This window comes from Heterodontus francisci, chromosome 3, assembly GCF_036365525.1.
Source record: "Heterodontus francisci isolate sHetFra1 chromosome 3, sHetFra1.hap1, whole genome shotgun sequence".
Classification (NCBI taxonomy): Eukaryota; Metazoa; Chordata; class Chondrichthyes; order Heterodontiformes; family Heterodontidae; genus Heterodontus; species Heterodontus francisci.
The window spans coordinates 119,543,494-119,563,773 of NC_090373.1; the positions used below are offsets into that span (position 1 = coordinate 119,543,494).

At 42.2% G+C, this 20,280-nt stretch overlaps 1 protein-coding gene across 1 annotated transcript in view; it reads right to left on the minus strand.

Moving 5' to 3' along the window:
* Positions 1-16,279: 16,279 nt before the first annotated feature.
* The window catches only part of kcnk3a (potassium channel, subfamily K, member 3a), a 76,828-nt gene continuing 72,827 nt past the window's right edge, over positions 16,280-20,280 (minus strand). Inside the window, exon 2 of the mRNA XM_068018611.1 lies at positions 16,280-17,124. Coding sequence (XP_067874712.1) covers positions 16,280-17,124 — 845 coding nt within the window. The remainder of the gene's footprint in view (positions 17,125-20,280) is intronic.

Genomic DNA, 20,280 nt, shown 5'->3' on the forward strand with positions numbered 1-20,280 from the left:
ATTTACTTCACTGAAGGGTATAAAACAGAAGACCTTCAGGCAAACAGCAGTAGATCAAGTACAGCAATATCCACAAGAGAAAGAACTCGGAGAGTTCTTGAGAGAAATCAATAATCCAGATCAAGATTTCTGCACAGCAGACATCTGCATGAATGGTTTCCTCATGAATTTTAAGCTTGACACAGGGGCTAGGGTCATGGTATTGTCTGACCAAGAGCCTTGGGTGAAGAGACATTACCTGCAACCGACAGATTTACAGTTTCATAGTCCAGGCGGGACACAACTGCGAGTAAAAGGCAAACTCCAAGCAACTCTTCAGCCAGGTCCCCAGAGGACAAGGTCACAGACAAGTTCTGTTGCAGAGGATTCAGATGAGGATTTTGATAGGGCAGTGTACAGAAAAAGGCTGATGAGCATGCATTGGCAGGCCTGCCAGAAAGACTGCTGCCACTGTCAAGGAGCATGGAGCAATCTGGTGCCTGGATCACTGGGTCTGTTTCTGGTGAAGGTGAGACCTGTACAAGTTCAGGTTGCACCTGAACCGGAACAGGACCAACATCCTTGCAGGGAGGTTTGCTAGTGCTATTGTGGGGTGGGGGTTAAACTAATTTGACAGGGGGATGGGATACAGAGTGGAGGCACATAGGGGTGATGCACGGCCAAATATAGAAGAGAAATTAAGTCAGTCTGCAAGGTAAAGCAAATATAGACCTGTTAAGGCACAAGCGAATAATGCAAGGCTGGATTGCATCTATTTTAACACAAGGACTCTTATAAGTAAGGCAGATGAATTGAGGGTGTTAATTAACACATGGGAATATAATATTATTGCTATCACAGAGACACGGTTGAGGGAAGGGCAGGACTAGCAGCTCAATATTCCAGGTATAGCATCTTCAGGCATGACTGGGAGTCGGGATGTAAAAGATGTGGCATTGCATTATTGATCAAGGAGTTAATTACTGCAGTAAGGAGGGATGATATCTTAGAAGGTTCCTCAAATGAGGCCATACGGGTAGAACGTAAAAACAAAAAGGGGGCAATCACTTGGCTGGGAGCATACTACAGGCCTCCAAATAGTCAGGGAGAGATAGAGGAGCAGATTTGAGGTGTAAAAATAATAGGGTAATAATAGTAGGGGATTTCAACTTCCCCAATATCAACTGGGATAGTTTTAGTGCAAAAGGCTTAAAGGGGGCAGAATTCTTAAAATGCATACAGGAGAGCTCTTTGTGCCAGTACGTAGATAGTCTTACAACAGAAGGGGCAGTACTGGAACTAATCTTAGGGAATGAGGCCGGACAAGTGGTAGAAGTGTCAGTGGGGGAACATTTCGGGGATAGTGACCATAACTCTGTAAGATTTAAGGTAGTTATGGAAAAGGGCAAAGATGGACCGAAAATAAAGGTACTGAATTGGGGGAAGGCTGATTTCAATATGATAAAACAGGATCTGGCCAAAGTGGACTAGGAGCAGCTACCTGTAGGAAAGTCTACATCAGAACAGTGGGAGTAATTCAGAAAGGAAGTGGTGAGAGTTGAGGGCCATCATGTTCCCGTAAAGGTGAAGGATGGGACCAACAAGTCCAGGGAACCCTGGATATCAAGGGATATAGAGGATTGGATAAGGAAAAAAAAGGAGGTTTATGGCAGATTCAGAGGGCTGAAAACAGCGGAGACCCTAGAGGAGTACAGAAAGTGTAGGGGGTACTTTAAAAATTAGGAGAGCGAAGAGGGAGCATGAAAAAACATTGGCGGGCAAGATAAAGGAAAATCCTAAGGCATTTTATAAGTATATTAAGGGCAAGAGTATAACCAGGGAAAGAGTAGGGCCTATATGGGACCAAAGTGGCAAACTGTGCATGGAGTCAGAGGCTGCAGGTGATGTTTTAAATAATTACTTTTCATCTGTGTTCACTATGGAGAAGGATGATGCAGGTGCAGAGATCAGGGAGGGGGATTGTGATCTACTCGAACAAATTACCATTGAAAGGGAGGAGATATTAGCGGTTTTAGCGGGCATTAAAGTGGATAAATCCCCAGGCCCAGATGAGATGTATCCCTGGCTGCTATGTCATAGTCATAGAGTCATACAGCACTGAAACAGGCCCTTCGGCCCACCGAGTCTGTGCCGACCAACGACCACCCATTTATACTAATCCTACATTTAATCCCATATTCCCTACCACATCCCCACCTTCCCTCAATTCTCCTACCACTACACCTACAATTTACCTATCAACCTGCAAGTCTTTGGCTGTGGGAGGAAACCAGAGCACCAGGCAGAAACCCACGCAGTCACAGGGAGAACTTACAAACTCCGCACAGGCAGTACCTAGAACTAAACCCGGTTCGCTGGAGCTGTGAGGCTGCCCAGCTAACCACTGCACTGCCCATGTGAGGCAAGGGAGAAGATAGCAGGGGCTCTGACACAAATTTTCAAATCCTCTCTGGCCACAGGAGAGGGCTCGAGGACAGTGAATGTGGTACCATAATTCAAGAAGGGTAACAGGGATAAACCAGGTAATTACAGGCCGGTGAGTCTAACATCAGCGGTAGGGAAATTATTGAAAAAATTCTGAGGGACAGGATTAATCTCCACTTTGAGAGGCAGGGATTAATCAAGAATAGTCAGCATGGCTTTGTCAGGGGGAGATCATGTCCAGCAAACTTGATTGAAGTTTTCGAGGTGGTGACTAGATGTGTAGATGAGAGTAAAGCAGTTGATGTAGTTTACATGGACTTCAGTAAGGCTTTTGATAAGGTCCCTTATGGGAGATTGCTTAAGAAGGTAAGAGCCCATGGGATCCAGCGCAATTTGGCAAATTGGATCCAAAATTGTCTTATTGGCAGGAGGCAGAGGGTGATGGTTGAGGGCTGTTTTTGCAATTGGAAGCCTGTGACCAGTGGTGTACCGTAGGGATCGGTGCTGGGATCCTTGCTGTTTGTAGTGTACATTAATGATTTAGACGTGAATATAGGAGGTATGATCAGTAAGTTTGCAGATGACGCGAAAATTGGTGGTATCGTAGATAGTGAGGAGGCAAGCCTTAGATTACAGGACGATATGGATGGGCTGGTAAGATGGGCAGAGAAGTGGCAAATGGAATTTAATCCTGAGAAGTGTGAGGTGATGCATTTTGGGAGGACTAACAAGGCAAGAGAATATGCAATGGATGGTAAGACCCTAGGAAGTACAGAGAGTCAGAGGGACCTTGGTGTACTTGTCCATAGATCACTAAAGGCAGCAGCACAGGTAGATAAGGTGGTTAGGAAGGCATATGGGATACTTGCCTTTATTAGCCGAGGCTAGAATATAAGAGTGGGGAGGTTATGATGGAACTGTATAAAACACTAGTTCGGCCACAGCTGGAGTACTGTGTACAGTTCTGCTCACCACACCATAGGAAAGATGTGATTGCACTGGAGAGGCTGCAGAGGAGATTCACCAGGATGTTGCCTGGGCTGGAGCATTTCAGCTATGAACAGAGACTGGATAGGCGAGGGTTGTTTTCCTTAGAGCAGAGAAGGCTGAGCGGGGACCTAATTGAGGTGTACAAAATTATGAGGAGCACACACAGGGTGGATAGGAAGAGACTTTTTCCTTTAGCGGAGGCGTCAATAACCAGGGGGTGTAGATTTAAGGTAAGGGGCAGGAGGTTTAGAGGCGCTCATCCTTTCTACTGTGGAACTGGTGGGTAACTTCATAAGAACTCTTGCAGACCCAACCGTAATGCAGCATTTGATGGCTGATGTCTCAGCTTTCATTGCAGTACAAGCAAAAGCCACCCAAGGTCTGAGTGCTGCAGTGGAAGCTCAGACTGAGGTATTGAAATCTCTGCTTGTTGCCATGCAGGCTCAGACTGCTGCTATCATGTGGATACCTGTGCTCAAAGGGGTTATTAGGATCTCAGCAGTTGAGCAATCTGTGCTCCAGCCGATTATTAGGATTGCTGAGGCACCACCCGAAGAGAGTGGTAGGGACTCCATGGAACATAAATCTGCTAGGGCTGAAACTACTTGGGCAACATTTGAAGGCCTTCAGCAAAGACCCAAAATAGTGCAACAGGTAAACAGTATGATCCCAGGTTTTCGTCAGTCATCCTAGAGTTGTTAGTGCAGGAGGTGGTTCTCTCTCAGGATGACAGCATTCGTGCTTTCAGCACTGCCACTCCACTAGTGCCCTTGTTATTGTCGGTCACCAAGCCAGCCCAGAGTGCTGCCCCCCATAATGAAGTGGTGCAGTCCAACGCCAGACCTTCAAGCCCCAGAACTGCTCGAGGTCATCCTGCAAGGCCATCTGCAGTCTCCTCCATTGAAAGGCAGCAGCCTTTCACCAGCCATGTTGCAGCCATTGGGGGAGCACTTGGTAGGAGACTAGGACAGGCAAAGGCACCACAAGACTGGCCTTAAAAGAGTGCACGTGGGTAATTAGTTGAGTATTGTATGGAGTATTGGATGGGTTTTTGGATAAAGTTGGGATGGGATGGAATGGTTGTTGTGTGATGTCTTTAATTTCAGGATTTTGGCCAAGAGGAGATGCTGCGATGGTCTGCAACAGAGAGATGGTAAAGTGGGGAAATGTTGAGCCACAGGAACCTTGGCTTTCATTCAGGGAACTGGAGTCTGATGATATACTCATGGACAGCTCATCTGCTCTGTGGATGGGCCGACTGCCTCCTCCCTTCCTCCTCCTCATCTTTCTCGTCCTGATCTTCCACCTCCTCCTCCTCCTCTTCCTCCTCCTCCTGAGGTGGCTCACCTCAGCCTTGGTGGCAAGGGCTGTGCCCTTATGATGGCCAGGTTGTGCAGGATGCAACAGACCAGCAGAAATCGGGACACCCTCTCTGGTGAGTACTGTAGGGCTCCCCCAAAGTGGTCCAGGAAGCGAAACAATTGCATTCGCAGCTCAATGGTCTGCTCAAGGGCATTCCTTGTTGCAGCATGGCTCTCACTCAATGAGCATGGCCATGTGTGCTAGGGTTGCAGAGGGGAATCATCACCCAGGTGTACGATGGATAGTCATTATCATCAAGCAGGCACCCTCTGGTGTGACACGGTGGCTTGAGGATGATGGGACAACTGATTGATGCAGGATGAAAGCATCATGATTGCTGCCATGATAGCAGGCATTCAGCAGCATGATGTCCTGGACATAATCACACACCAACTGCACGTGGAGTGAACGGTACCCCTTGTGGTCTTGGTACATCTCCCATTGAGATGCAGAACCTGCAATGCACCGTGGGGAAACCCGTTATCCTGGCAAAGCCACATGTCCATTCCTCCTGTTGCTCTCAGTTTGGAGAGAAGACACCTGAGTCACCTTTCCTGGTGCATAGAGGCTCTGTGACCTCCCAGATGATGCGATGAATGACGAACTGCGAGATGTTTGCAATGTCACCTGTTTCCAGTTTGTAAGCTGATGCTGTGACAAGGGTGGAGACTGTGATTTCTCTGAGCTGAGTTGTCAGGGAGAATCATGGAACTCGTCATTGTTTCAATGCCAATCGAAGGCTTCCAGAGAGACCTGTTGGAAGAAAAGGGCATAATATCGACACTTTGTTGAAAGACAGTAGGAAGTATGAAGCCATTGTGGCAGGAAGGCAACACTTGCAAGCGTTGGGTGTGGCTACGACTATTGACGAAGTGGCCAAGGCGGTAAAACAGAATAAATTGTGTGGGCGGTGCAATCACCTACACTAGCTGCAGAATTGTCCGGCATTGCAAGACTACTGCAGGCCGTGTGGCTTGAAAGGGCATTGGGCTCGTCAGTGCAGAAAATCTGGCTATGACAGTGTGGTCAGAGGCTACAATAAGCCATGGTCAAATACAAAGTGTGTGCAGCATACTGGCAACAGCAACAAGGACTGTGCCAGAAGTCAATGCAAGCACAGACACATACAGAAGGTTGGTTACGGGACAGACCGGGTGGAAGATGCCGTGAAGAGAAAGCAGCAGGAGAAAAGCGGAGAAAATAAAAATTAAAAAGTGGCATCAGAGCGACGTCATAATCAACAGAGGGAGCAAGGAAACAGAAAGCCGGCCAGGGTGAGTATACCGGTAAGCTTTTAATTTAATTTAATCTAAATCAATCAAATGTGAAATAAGACTTGATTGATTCATTAGTATATATACTAAAAACTAAGGTGAATTTTATAATTTATCATACAGAATGAGAGAGACAGAGACCAGCAGGGAGTGTATTGGTTCAAATTAGGACCTGGAAAATTAAAAATATTCAATTGGGTAGTGTACTGTTGTAATAAGAGTATAAGCACAGAACAGGACTAGAGGTGTTAATTAAAATTGATGGTTTAAACAAGCTACCAATTAGATTGTTAAAAAAGGGACAGAGTGCAACTTGAACTAAGTGTTGGGAGTTCGATGAGTTGAGAGAGTTGGGTGAGGAGGGAGGGAGGTGCTCCTTTGCTTTGCTTTTTCTAACTTTTTCACCCTGTAGGATTTGGTTCTTTACGACAGGGAAGAAGTTAGCTTTTTGGTATCTGGTAAGTGGTTACGGACTATTCCATTCCTAAGTTTTAAAATAGTACAGGAACTGGTGGTAATGTTAATAAAAAAAAATAAAAAAGGAAAATAAACAATTTTTGAATAAAATAATTAAGTAGTTAGTTAAAACACATTAAGGATGATAGGACAGGTGATGTGTCACTGTTGCTGAATCTGCATGCTAACCTTTTGTGATTCATGCACTAGGACACCCAGATCATTCAGCATCTCAGAGCTCTGCAATCTCTCACCGTTTAGATAATATGCTTCTTTTTTATTCTCTCTGCCAAAATGGAAAATTTCACATTTTCCTATACTATACTCCATTTGCCAAATTTTGCCTACTCACTTAACCTATCTGTATCCCTTTGTAGCCTCCTTATGCCCTCTTCACAACTTACTTTCCTACCTACCTTTGTGTCATCTGCAAATTTAGCAACCATACCTTCAGTTCCTTCACACAAGTCATTTATATAAATTGTAAAAAGTTGAGGCCCTGCTCCCTGCAGCACACCACTCTTTACATATTTCCCTACTCTCTGTTTCCTGTTAGCTAGCCAATATGTTACCCTCTACACCATGAGCCTTTATTTTCTGCAGTAACCTTTGATGTGGCACCTTATCAAGTGCCTTCTCGAAATCTAAGTACAGTACATCCACTGGTTCCCCTTTATCCACAGCAAATGTTACTTCTTCAAAGAATTCAAATCAATTGGTTAAGCATGATTTCCCTTACACAAAACCATGTTGACTATGCCTGATTACCTGCTAGAACATCTTTAATACTAGCTTCTAACATTTTCCCTAAGACAGATGTTAAGCTAACTGGCCTGTAGTTTCCTGCTTTCTGTCTCCCTCCCTTTTTGAATAAAGGAGTTACATTGTTTACAAACACATGATATAATGAAGTAAATCATATTGAAATACATCATTACACCAATTGCATGGGATGGCAATGTGAAGGCAATGGTCCATAGTTCCTCTCGCTCAACCAGAAAGCCTGTTATTTGTGAAGCTAGTGCCTCTTTAAACAATGTAAATCAGATTTTTTAGTAAGTACTCCCGATTACCAAGGATTATTACTCTGTTATCCTTTTAAGTGTCTCCAAGTATCTGTGGTGTAGAAAAAATAATCGTCAAATATATATTAATCAAATTAGTCATTTGAAAACTGTTGAGCAAATCATTTTTATTAAACTAAGAATTTTATTTACAACAAAGTATAGCACAAACCATCTTGGGTAGATTCAGAAACAGCACACATAAAGTTAGGTACTCTAGCATTATCTGCACAGTTATGTACAACATAGAATGAGATGATGTTAAATGTGTTTAGTTATTCCAGTACATCATGGAAATATAATAAGAGGAAAACAGATTGCCATTATGCAGCGCAGTTTTAAGGGCATGTGCACTGGAACGCAAAAGGTCAATAAACAACAATGAACATAAGCATTGTGCATTAATTGTTGAATATCTATAGAGCCATAGAATTTTACAGCACAGATGATGATCATTCATCTCGTAAGTCTATGCTAGCTCTTTGCTAGGGCATCCCAAAACTAATCCCACTGTCCTGCTCTGTGCCCACAGCCCTGTGCCTTGCTATACTTCAAGAAATGTTGACATACATATCATCAATTATTGTACCATTTGCTGTTCATTATTGCTATTATAACTTAGATGATCTCACACCCATTTAGAAAGAAAATACACTTACATTTACAATGACAAGTTGTGGTTTATTATGCCTCATTACACAAGTTTTCAACCAGTCATGCTTTAGGGCATTTTCAGAGGCAGTATACAAGTTTAAAACACCTTTCATGCAAAATTCATGCAAACTGTTCATCCACCTTAGTTCCTCTAGCATGAATTAATGCTTTAAATATGCAGCAGCAACTCACAGTGATGCACTGAGAATTTGGCATTTGCAAGTTCCTGTAGTTATGTTCAACTATTCAACAGTGAATTCAATGTACAAGATGATGCATGAGTCAATTTGAACATACATTACAAGGTGATATGCTGTTAATCAGCATGCTGCTTTAATAGTTGAGAGGCTCCTTTAAATTAACTAAAGGTGAGCCAATATTTGACTACAGAGGTACAGAGAAAGTGGTGGGATGGTTACAAGGCTACCAGTTATGTCTGACTCTCAGATTAAAAGTACAATTTTTGGCATTCACTTTAAGGGGATACCTTTATCAATCCATGCTGCCAGTGGGGACTTTCACTGCAATGCAATTCGTAAATTTAAGTCTGTGATGCTCCAAATAGTCCCACGGTCGGTGTGCACCCAGATTTGTGCTGTCAGTGGGCAAGACTCCCCATTGGCAACACATAAAATAACTCCCTGAAGATATAGGTGTTATTTTACCTGCACGTGCTGCTCATTTGAAATACTGACTATCCAAAGGATCACCCCAGTAGATGCGACTGTTATTTAGATTGACATCAAGACCAAACACGTAATGAACAGTTACTTTATTTTAGCACATACTGAGCATTTGTTTGCAATGTGTGTTATTCTTTCTCAAGCTCAGTTCTCCGAGATCTCCTTTCCTCCTTCATTCAGTCTTCTCTTCCTGCTTCAATATTCAGGGTCTTAAAACTTAACCTAATCACTACTGATCAGTTTACCTTGTTTTTTCTTTTACTTTTATCAATCTTGGTTTATTTGATTTAAAACAAAAATCATAGGTGTTAAACTCGAAGGCTGGGAGATTATAAACGCATATAAGTAACAGATATGGGTGCATGTACCATATGATCTTGAAGGAAAGACAAATGGGAAAGCAGTTAGATGTAATTGATTCCAAATAATTCAGTTTTCATTCATTAGGAAAATATTTATTATCTTAAAATGAATAACATCTGGCACTTACTTTGTACCATTTCTCATGTTTGCCATCCTAGTCATATATTGGGAGCCCTGGATTCATTTTTGCTTTATTTTTCTCAAAAATACATTATGATTCCCTGCAGCTTTAATAGTTCATTTTTTATCAACGCCAGTTAATAAATTCATGTATTTACATCTGAAAATAAACTTAGCTATTCACGCTGTTAATTTATGTCTTACATGTTCTGACTTTTTAAACATAATATAAATCTTTTCAGCTCAAGGTAATAGAAAGTATAGCAAGTCTAATGTATAACGTTTTAGTTGGTTAAGCCAAATAAACGCAGAGGAAACAGACACAGTAGACAGACAAATCAATATGTGTGGCAGCATCTGTGGAGAGAGAAACAGAGTTAACGTTTCAGGTCTGATGAAAGGTCACAGACCTGAAACATTGGCTGGAATTTTACGCCACCCCAGCGAGCTGGATGGTGGCGTGGGGGTGGCATAAAATTGAACGGGAGGCTCCGGGAGGCCTTCCTGACCCGCTCCCGCCTCCAGCCAACTTTACGGAGGTCCTCCTCCACCCCGCCCATCCCAGGCTAATCAAGGCCCTTATGTAGCCACTTAAAGGCCACTTAAGGGCCTTCACCCACCTCCACGGGTATTTTACCTGTGGTAAATGGGCATGCTGGGGTCGTGAAAGGCCACCCAGTGACAGCTACCGGCCTTTTGGTGCCCTGGGGAGGGGGGGTGCCCGATTGAGGGCCGCCCCCTCCTCCCAACCCACCCCCGAGACCCAAGACGCACTCCCCCCTCCCCCCTCCCCCCAAACCAACACCCTTGCCTCACCAGGGCACGACCAATCACCCTGGTGAGGCATCCAAAACCTACCTTGGATCTCGGCTCCACGGCATCCTCCTCGGTCGGTGCTGCTGAGACTAAGAGCTGCCGGCCCGATGATTTGCTGGCAGCTCAATAAGACGGGACCTCCTCCCTCAAGCGGGTGGAAGTCCCGCTTTGGGACAATTAAAGCCCGGGGACCCATAAAATGCGGGACGGATCCCCAGGCTAGACAGAAGTGGTTCGCCACCGACTTTTACGTCAGTGGCGAACACCCATCCGCCTAAGGTAAAATTCCAGCCATTAACTCTGTTCTCTTTCCACAGATGCTGCCAGACCTGCTGAGTGTTTCCAGCTAGTTATGTTTTTATTTCAGATTTCCACCATCCCCAGTGTTTTGCTTTTGAAATGAATATATGTGCTGATGATCACTTGATATGTAAATATGTTTAAAAATTAATATTTTAAGTGCACATTATTAAACTGTAATCTTAATCGCATCACTTTACATTTTTATTTTATGTACATCTGAAATTTTCAGTATGTGTCTAGGAGACTATTTACAATATAATTAATGAACTTGTATTAAATTGTCCCTATTCAATACATAGTGAGGCCTTCAGTCACTGAGTTACACCACCTGCAGACAAGCCAGTCATCAGTCCACCATCAATATTAATTCACATAATGTGATTAGTTCATTATCATGTGAATTTTGAATAGATTTATTTTACAATTTTAGAGATATGTATTTTTCATTAGCATTATCATTCATGACTAAAGCCCTAAAATAAAATTGAAAATAATACTTTGTTTTTCCTCACGGATTCCTCGATGTAAAATCTATCTGTCCAATTTTATTCTGCTGAAGGTGAAAGTTTTTTTTTCCTGGACAGCTGCAAGGCATTTTATTTCTTAATCTTGTATTAAGCTGTGGAATGAAAAGTGCTGTATGTAGTTGCATACTTGTGAAGTATTTCTTTTTTTATAATCCACAGTACACTCTGCTGTTTATTGTGAAGCATTATGTTTGAAAGTATGCTCTGTCCAGATTATAGCATGCTTCTTGGAAGCCAAGCATTTTTGGCATTAAAGAGGGGCATGCTTCTGTGAATATATCATTACATAGCATAAAACCTAACACTGGAAAGTGAAAGTCCATGTACAATGGTCTTAGAGTGCAGTAGTGCACTACCTATATTTTATAATTAATAAATTATAACTATTCATCAACATTAATCATTAACTGAAAACTGTGGACAAATAGACATGCTTTAATAACAAAAATAGAATATCTGCTTTTTTGTTACCTTATTTGTCTATTGATAGCACAACGCATCAAAACACTCCGGACTTCAAACACCTTTTATGTAACCTGGGATACAAAGCACAGTAGCGCAGTGGTTAGCATCACAGCCTCACAGCTCCAGCGACCCGGGTTCAATTCTGAGTACTGCCTGTGTGGAGTTTGCAAGTTCTCCCTGTGACTGTGTGGGTTTTTGCCGGGTGCTCCGGTTTCCTCCCACAGCCAAAGACTTGCAGGTTGATAGGTAAATTGGACATTGTAAATTGTCCCTAGTATAGGTAGGTGGTAGGGTAATTGTGGGGATGTGGTAAGAATATGGGATTAATGTCGGATTAGTATAAATGGGTGATTGACGGTCAGCACAGACTCGGTGGGCCGAAAGGCCTGTTTCAGTGCTGTATCTCTAAATAAATAAATCAATCCACAGTTTTACTAAGTGTTTTGAGCAGCTGGAAACAATGGATGTGTTGTAATAAATGTAATAAGACCACCAGAAAAAAAATATAATCTCACAGAATTAGATACATATATTTGAACTTTGTAAGTTAAGTCATGCAACAACAATTGCAATTCAGTGCAAGCAGCAAACTCTTGGATGAAATCTAATTTACTGATTTAAAATCAAGAGATTAAGAATACGACCTGGTTAGGGATGAATGACGTACATGTATGTGATCCCGAGTTAGTTTTAGGTCAATCACTACTCATGCATATAAAAGCCTCAAACCAATGAAGGATATTTATACTTCTGAATTTTATTCTCTGACCAGTTTTATATATGTACAAAATACTGATCTTCCTGATTTATATTGATGAAAAAGAGCATTGTGCCCTGCTGATTCTACTGGTGAAATGTAGAAATGTAGAACATAGGCAAGTTCTCAAGGCTGCTGGATAGGGAAAAAAAGAATCAAGAACTCAGAAATAACAGAAAATGCTTTTGCAGTTCGATGCACTTTTCCAGTTCAACGCAGAGACATACATCATGGCTTCTAACTGGTGTATGTCCCACAGGTGCTTACTCCACATATTTGTGGTGGGAAAAGTAGGGTGTCACCTTACTGGAGGGATGCATTTTCTTGCCACCAGCATTCATCCAAGATGGGCACTCAGTACCACTGAAGTTTATGTGGGCTGTACACCCCTGTCTGACTGTGGTACTTCCACTCCATGGGCTAGATTTTACCACTGTGAAAGGGGACCGCCTGGTGAACCCTGGAAGCCTCCCTATGGGCATGGGGAGGGGGCCCTCCTAATTGGGCATTCTGTGGCCCACTGAGGCACCCACTGACAGCAATGTCCACCCCGGCAGCAACAACCCAGCCCCACCCCCCCACCACCCTCTCCCCCACCAGGGCCTGTCTGACTGTCGCCGGCAACTCTAGAACCCACACATCTCATTGTAAGGGCAGCATCCATTGCTGCGTCCTTCAGTTGCATGCAGTCCCAGCAATGGCCACTGCTCCCGGGTGGCACTGCTGAGACTGAAGAGCTGACAGCCCTCCGAATGGCCGGCAGCTCTTGGAGGTGGGCTCTCATCCTTTCAAGGGACAAGAGTTCCGACGGCAACTAATTTGTTGCCGGATGGCCCAAATATGCGGCTGGGGATCCTACAATCGGCCAAGGTGAGGTTGCTCCCAGCTTTTGGGTCCGTCTTCAGGACCCGTGCTACCCTCATTACATTCAGCCTCATGTCTGCAAAGATCTAAAGCATTTTTGACACACCATGCTGCTGTACTGGCCATCTGCAAATGCCATGTTGAGAATGCCAGCATGTGATTTTCTCTTGTGTAGTTTTTTTATATGTTAAACTTAAGGTAATATTTATACATGACCTGTTTGTTAAACATTAGTTAGTTTTCCTGTTTCAACTTGCAAATTGTTTGTAATATTTGGCTTTTTGATAGAGAACATTTTTAGATTTGTGGAAAGAACAAAATGTCAAAAATGCTGAAAATGTGCAGTAATTCAATTAGTATTTGACAGAGAAAGACAGGTTAGTGTTTCAAAATTACAGAAAAGTAACCTGAACAATCTGATATAACATGCAATTTCTAGGAATAAATTTCATGCAGCGCAAAATGCAAATAAACGTATCTACAAATCCTAGCCTACAGCTTAAATGCTGCCTAACAAATTACAGAACAAAATTTCTATTTCCACTTAAATCAGGAGAGATATAAAATGGCCTGTGACTTGCTATCACCCACTTTACAAAGTGTACCCCAATAATTTCAGAACTCTTTATAGATAGAAGCGACAAACGTTGTATAAAGAGTCCTGTGCAATTTCCAGATTTGGATTCTATAAGCTTGAATTACTGTACCTTAAAGTATAATAGAGAATTTCATAAATATTAGCTCTATAACCATAAAGTCAACTATTGCTTTCCTTTAGGGATGCTGTGGTCCTTTCCATAGTTAAATTATAACTATACCATTAAGACACCAAACAGTGAAAGAAGCAGTAACACCATGGATGAAATTAGAAAATTATCAACCAGCACTTCATCAGTATCTCTCAACATTTTGCCATCATATATTTTAATTTCCAGCACAATTTTATATGGTTTTATTTACATTGGCAAAATAGTGTATGTTACTAGTGAGTTTATTCATGTTTAGGCGACTGAAAATTGTTAAACTAAGTCAGTTATTTTTTGCACTTGCACTGCTGCAGGGAGCCTCTTGGCTTATGAATTTCTGATGTGCTGCCAGCAGCATGAGATTAGAAAATGACCCCTAATGTGTGACCATTAAAAAAACCCAGGAACACACATGCATTCATGCAGTGTCTTCAACTCTCAACAACCTGATAAGATGGCACGGTGTAATATCCCAAATAGCTTTATATCAACCATTTTAAAGCTCTGGTAAAGAGAAAATCTGAACTAAAATGAGAAAAAGCTGGTAATACGCAGCAGGTCTGGCCACATCTAGAAGGTCCTGCCAACAACATGAACTAGCCTTTTCTCTTTTTAGCAGTTGAGTATTTCCAGCATTTTCTGTTTTTAGTTTTCAAAGTCCTGTTTTATTCCTATTGAGCTAACAGCACAATTGGGGGAAGAAATCATGATATATATTTCTTTAGATTACAATTTTATTTGATCCCATGAATCTCATTCATTCATGATGTTCACTTATATTTACAAATTGTGTTGGCAACAAGCAGTTAAGAAATGAGCACCATAGGTGTTAGTGACTCTGTTAAGAAATCTATCTTGTAGTGCATAATAAGATTTAGTAATTGAATAAGCCAATCCAGGCTGAATTGGACAGAAAGTGACATTCTTGATAGACTGGGGAAGTATTCAATCATGTACAAGAGTAAAGAGAAGTCTTATTTTTTAATTGGGCTGAACCAATCAGACAGAAATGAATTATTTTGTGAAGTTATTTACACGGTCAACCCCAAGTATGCCAAATGACAATTTGCCAAGCTATATGTGGAGTTTGAAAAATGTGGGGTTGATTATATCACCTTGCTTCCTAAACTCAACTGGTCACCAGCTGTATGCAGAATTGTACATTGTAAAAGTGCAAGAAAATGCTTAACAGAATTACTATTCCTATCAGCTGTTCCAGCATTGTGATATTTTCAATTTTTCCTCTCAAACCTTTTATCTTCCTCCTCTCTTGAAGGTGCTGGCTGCTTGATGTATGCCATTATTCATCTTCAAGTCTTGACAATGAAATATCCCTGCCCTGAATGCTTAAGTCTGAGGTACCCCCGATATTGGGTTTCGGGCCTCATTCCAATGGAGGGGATGAGCTGTACAGAGTTACCGCTGAAGCATAATTGAAGATCGAACCACAGGTGTCACTGCGACCCCCAGGTAAGTATGGGGGCCTCCCTGTACATTAGTTCACGTTGTGTTGTGTGAGTTCAGCAAATGGTGAATGAAGCACTGGGGCTTTCAAAAATGAAAAATCAAAATAGATCTTTTAAGTTGTGCAGAGCTATCATTTGAATAAATTATTTTGGCCTTTAAATATTCCTGATGTGTGCTCCTGCCACCAGTGCATCTATCTAATCCAATATGGCAGGCAGTGCATGTCGGCCATATAGGGGGCTTAGTTAGTCAGAATAGCACTGGTTGAATTTTTAGGCCATAATTTCTCAGCCATTAGGAATTAACTCTGCATCAAACTGTTACACTCACAGTGACTCCCGCCTTCAGTTCAATTCCTGCCATTCTCTTCCTCTTGACTCCCAGTGTCATTCCAGGCTCCCACTCTCTGGTGCTAAAAGCAAATATTTTGACAGCAAGTTTGGCTTTGACAGATTTGAATATGCTGAACTGCATAACAACACTACTCGTTATAGGCAAGCAGTATTACCATTAAGTAATTTTGTAAGCAATTTGAGACTTTTACATCTGTACACTATAGGTGGTGATTCATTCAATCAGGATATTTGTTAAATGTAGTTGACTGTATGTCAAATGTTTATCCCAGGTGGTATTTAATTAAGACAAGCTGTACCACTTACACAGAGAGGTGCTCTTTTGAAAAACTGTTTCCATCCCTGTACTTGCAAGTGTGTTAGGCAGTTTGATTGCATCTTTTCTCAGACTTATTACAGTAGTATAAATACCAAAGTAAACACCGTAACTGATATGTTTCCATGCCACAGTTTTGAATAAACAGCTTGTGATTTTCATCTGGTAAGATACGAAACAAAATGGATATGGTCCAATTTACTTATTAAGTTCTACATACTGTTAATTATATACATGACATCCATTAATATCTGAATCAATCTGTTGAATCCTTATTACACAGAACTTCTTCTTTTCATTAGTCCTCTGAGGGCAGACAAGCTGTGGAGTCCTGTAGACACAGAGCTAATAGTCGACCTGTGCAGATTACACACGCACCCATTTGAAAAATTGTCAGTAAGTCTATTTGGAGATGCATCACTCTGTTCGATGCATGTGTTGGATGTTGATATGTCTCTGGGGATGATCATAGGAATTGAATAATGCAATTTCTCACGACTCTTATACCAGAGACACGAACACATGGAGTGAAAATGAAGAACCTCTGCGTACATGTTCCGGAAGTTGCCAGAGGTTTCTGTTGTACGGATGGTGCTTTGTCCATTTCTTATTAGCAAGGCTTTCTGCTCTGCATCACGTTTTTCATCCTCTGCATTCATCGTCATGAACCTCAGAACTACCAGGTTGAGGAAAGCTCCAATTACTGTCAGGCCTGTCAAAATGTAGACAAAGCTAAATGCCACATAGTGAGGATTCTTTTGAAGAGCATCATGCTTCTGTAGAGCCACATAGTCCCCAAAACCAATGGTGGTGAGTGTGATGAAGCAATAGTAATAAGCATGGAAAAAAGTCCAATCCTCATAATATGAGAATGCAGCAGCCCCAATACATAGGGTGCTAATGCAAGAGAAAAAGCCAATGATGACCATGTTTGCCATGGAGACCTCTGTTCGTTTCATCCTAAGGCACTTCTTGATTCTGTGTAGGAGATACTTGACAAATGTATTGATCCTCTCTCCCATGCTCTGAAACATGACCAGAGTGAGTGGAATCCCAAGCAGGGCATAAAACATACAGAAAATCTTCCCTCCATCAGTGCTGGGAGCAGCATGGCCATACCCTGCCAAAAAAATGTATATCATCATCTGTTAACATATTGGATGCAATAGCAATAATAGCTAATTTTATTACATTAATCAGGATACTTAGCATTAAGGTACCCAATTACATGGCTACCGCAAACCACTTTTCTCAAGAATATTAAACAAGACATATTTTCTCAATTATGTCATTGAACACTTTGGTGTGAGTACAAAGAAGGGAAAACCCACTTTTATACATGTCAACTTCTTGCTAGAAAACAGAAGCAACTATACCAGAGTGAATAGATGCTAACTGCTAGAATTTGCAAGAGCAAATACAGCAGACGCTAGAAATCTGAAATAAATGCTGGAAATACTCAACGGGTTTGGCAGCATCTGCAAAGAGAGAAACAAAGTTAGCATTTCAGGTCAATGATGCTTCGTCAGAACTGGGAGTCCTTAGAGATGTAACAGTTTTTAAGAAAGGCAGGGAAAAGGTGGGGGAAGGGGAAGAAAGAAACAAGGGGAATTCCTGTAATAGGGTGGAAGGCAGGATAGATTAAATGACAAAAGGAATGATACTGCAAGGCAAAAGCAGATGGTAATAGAACAAGTAAAGAATCAAAAGTTGTGTCTCGAGGAGTTTTAAATGGGGAAAGCAGAATCACTGCCACAGCAGCCATCCAAAAACAAGGGGACAGAGGTTTTGATCTGAACTTGTTGAACTCAATGTTGAGTCTGAAAGTCCCCAGTTTATAGATGAAGTGCATTTCCTTGAGTTTACAATGAGCTTCACTGGAACAGTGTAGGAGGCCAAGGACAGAAGGATCTGAATGAAAGTGGACCGGAGGATTAAAAGAAAGTCGGGGTCACGCTTGTGGACTGAATAGAGGTTTTCACAAAGCAATTGCCTAATCTTTGTTTAGTCACCTCAATGTAGATAAGACCACATCATGAGCAGCTTCTACAGTATACTAAATTGAAAGAAGTACAAGTAAATCACTGTTTCACCTGGAAGGAGTATTTGGGGCCTTGGATGGCGAGAAGGGAGGAGGTAAAAGGCCAGGTGTTTCATCTACTGTGTTTGTATGGGAAGGGGAGGGGATGTTGGGTGTAACTGAGGACTGGACCAGGGTATCGCAGAGTGAACGGTTCTTTCAGCATGCTGAAAGGAGAGGGGAAGATGTGTTTATGGTGCCATCAGGCTGGAGGTGGTGGAAATGGCAGAGGATGATCTGTTGAATGTGAAGGCTGGTGGGATGAAGCAAGGTGAGGGCAAGGGAAATCCTATCATGGAAGGGATCGTGTGGTGGGAGGGGGGGGGGGGTTGAGGTGGGGGAAAGGGATGACAGGAGAAGTGCGGGAAATGGAATGGACATGATCAAAGGCCCTGTCAACCATAGTGGAGGGAGAGGAATTCTCGTTTAAGGAAAAAGGAAGACATTTCAGAAGCGCTAGTATGGAAGGTTGCACTTTTAGAACAGATATGATGGAAACAAAGAAACTGGGAGAATGGAAGAGAGTCCTTACAGAAAGTGGACTGTGAGGAAGTGTAGTCATGGTCGCTGTGGGAGTCAGTGGACTTTTGGTGAATACTGGTTGATAGCCTATCTCCAGAGACAGAGAAGTAGAGGAAAGGAAAGGAAGAGTTGGAGCTGGACCATAGGAAGGGTGGAAACTGGAAGCAAAGTTGAAGAAATTTTCCAGTTCAGGACAAGAGCAGGAAGTGGAACCGATACAGTCATCAATGTACTAGTAAGAGATGAGGGAGGGAACCAGAGTCAGACTGGAACAAAGAATGCTCCACTTTTCCCATGAAAAGGCAGGCACAGCTAGGACCCATATGGGTTCCCGTAGCAACAACTTCAGAGGAAGTGAGTGGAGTTACAGGAGAAGTTGTTCAATGTGAGAACAGGTCCAGCCAGGAGGAGGAGGGTAGTGGTGGCTAAGAAATGGTTGTGTCTTCATTCAAGGAAGAAGCAGACAGCCTGCAGACCATGCTATTGGAGGAAGGAGGTGTTGAGAAACTGGCTGTCTATTGTGAAGAGGAGACGTTAGCCCCAGAAAACTGGAAACTGCTAATGTGGCAGAGGGTGCCAGAAGAGTCACAATGTAGGTGGGAAGAGACTGAACATGGGGAGAAAAAATAGAATCAATAGCAGCAGAAATCAGTTCTGTGGAGCATGAACAGGCTGAAACAATGGGTCTACCAGGGCAGTCCTATTTGTGGATCTTGGGAAGGAGGTAGAAGCAGGCTGTTCGGGCCTGTGAGGTTGGAGACTATGGAGGGAAGGTCTCCAGAGAAGATGAGGTCACTGTTTCTCTCTCCATAGATGCTGTCAGACCTGCTGAGTAGTTCCAGCAATTTCTGTTTTTATGCTTGAACTTTCACTTGGATTATTTTATTAAATATTGAAAATTTAAAATATTTTATTCAGTTTATTTTATACACTTAAGCCTTATTCACTGCAGTCATGTGAAACAGGAACAAATGTATATGATAGAATAACAGTACATGGATTATACGGACAATGGATGTAGCAAGTTTGAAGAGCAAGATGTTCTTCTGTTGTTCTGGACTTTCTTTTGTTCTAACAATCGGTGCTGACACCAGGTCTTTCAACTACATAATCACCTTTTGTGTTAATCAGTTTGGAATTGAGGTAAAGAGCAAAGAAACTACTTCTTCCTAATATCACTGTTTATTGTAAAAGTAAAGCAGCTCCATAAAAACAATTAATCTGTGTGTCAATTAATGTCTTTGATCTAATACTTAGTGAATGTCTCGTTTTAAAATCTGTGTATCACTATAACTGGTGTACCAGTTGACGTAACTAAAAGCCAAATTATTGTGGTGAAATGTACAGAAAACAAATCTGATATAGATATAGAGGGCGGCACAGTGGCGCAGTGGTTAGCACCGCAGCCTCACAGCTCCAGGGACCCGCATTCAATTCTGGGTACTGCCTGTGCGGAGTTTGCAAGTTCTCCCTGTGACCACGTGGGTTTTCGCCAGGTGCTCCAGTTTCCTCCCACCGCCAAAGGTAAATTGGCCATTGTAAATTGCCCCTAGTGTACGTAGGGGGTAGGGAATATGGGATTACTGTAGGGTTAGTATAAAATGGGTGGTTCTTGGTCAACACAGACTTGGTGGGCTGAAGGGCCTGTTTCAGTGCTGTATCTCTAAATAAATA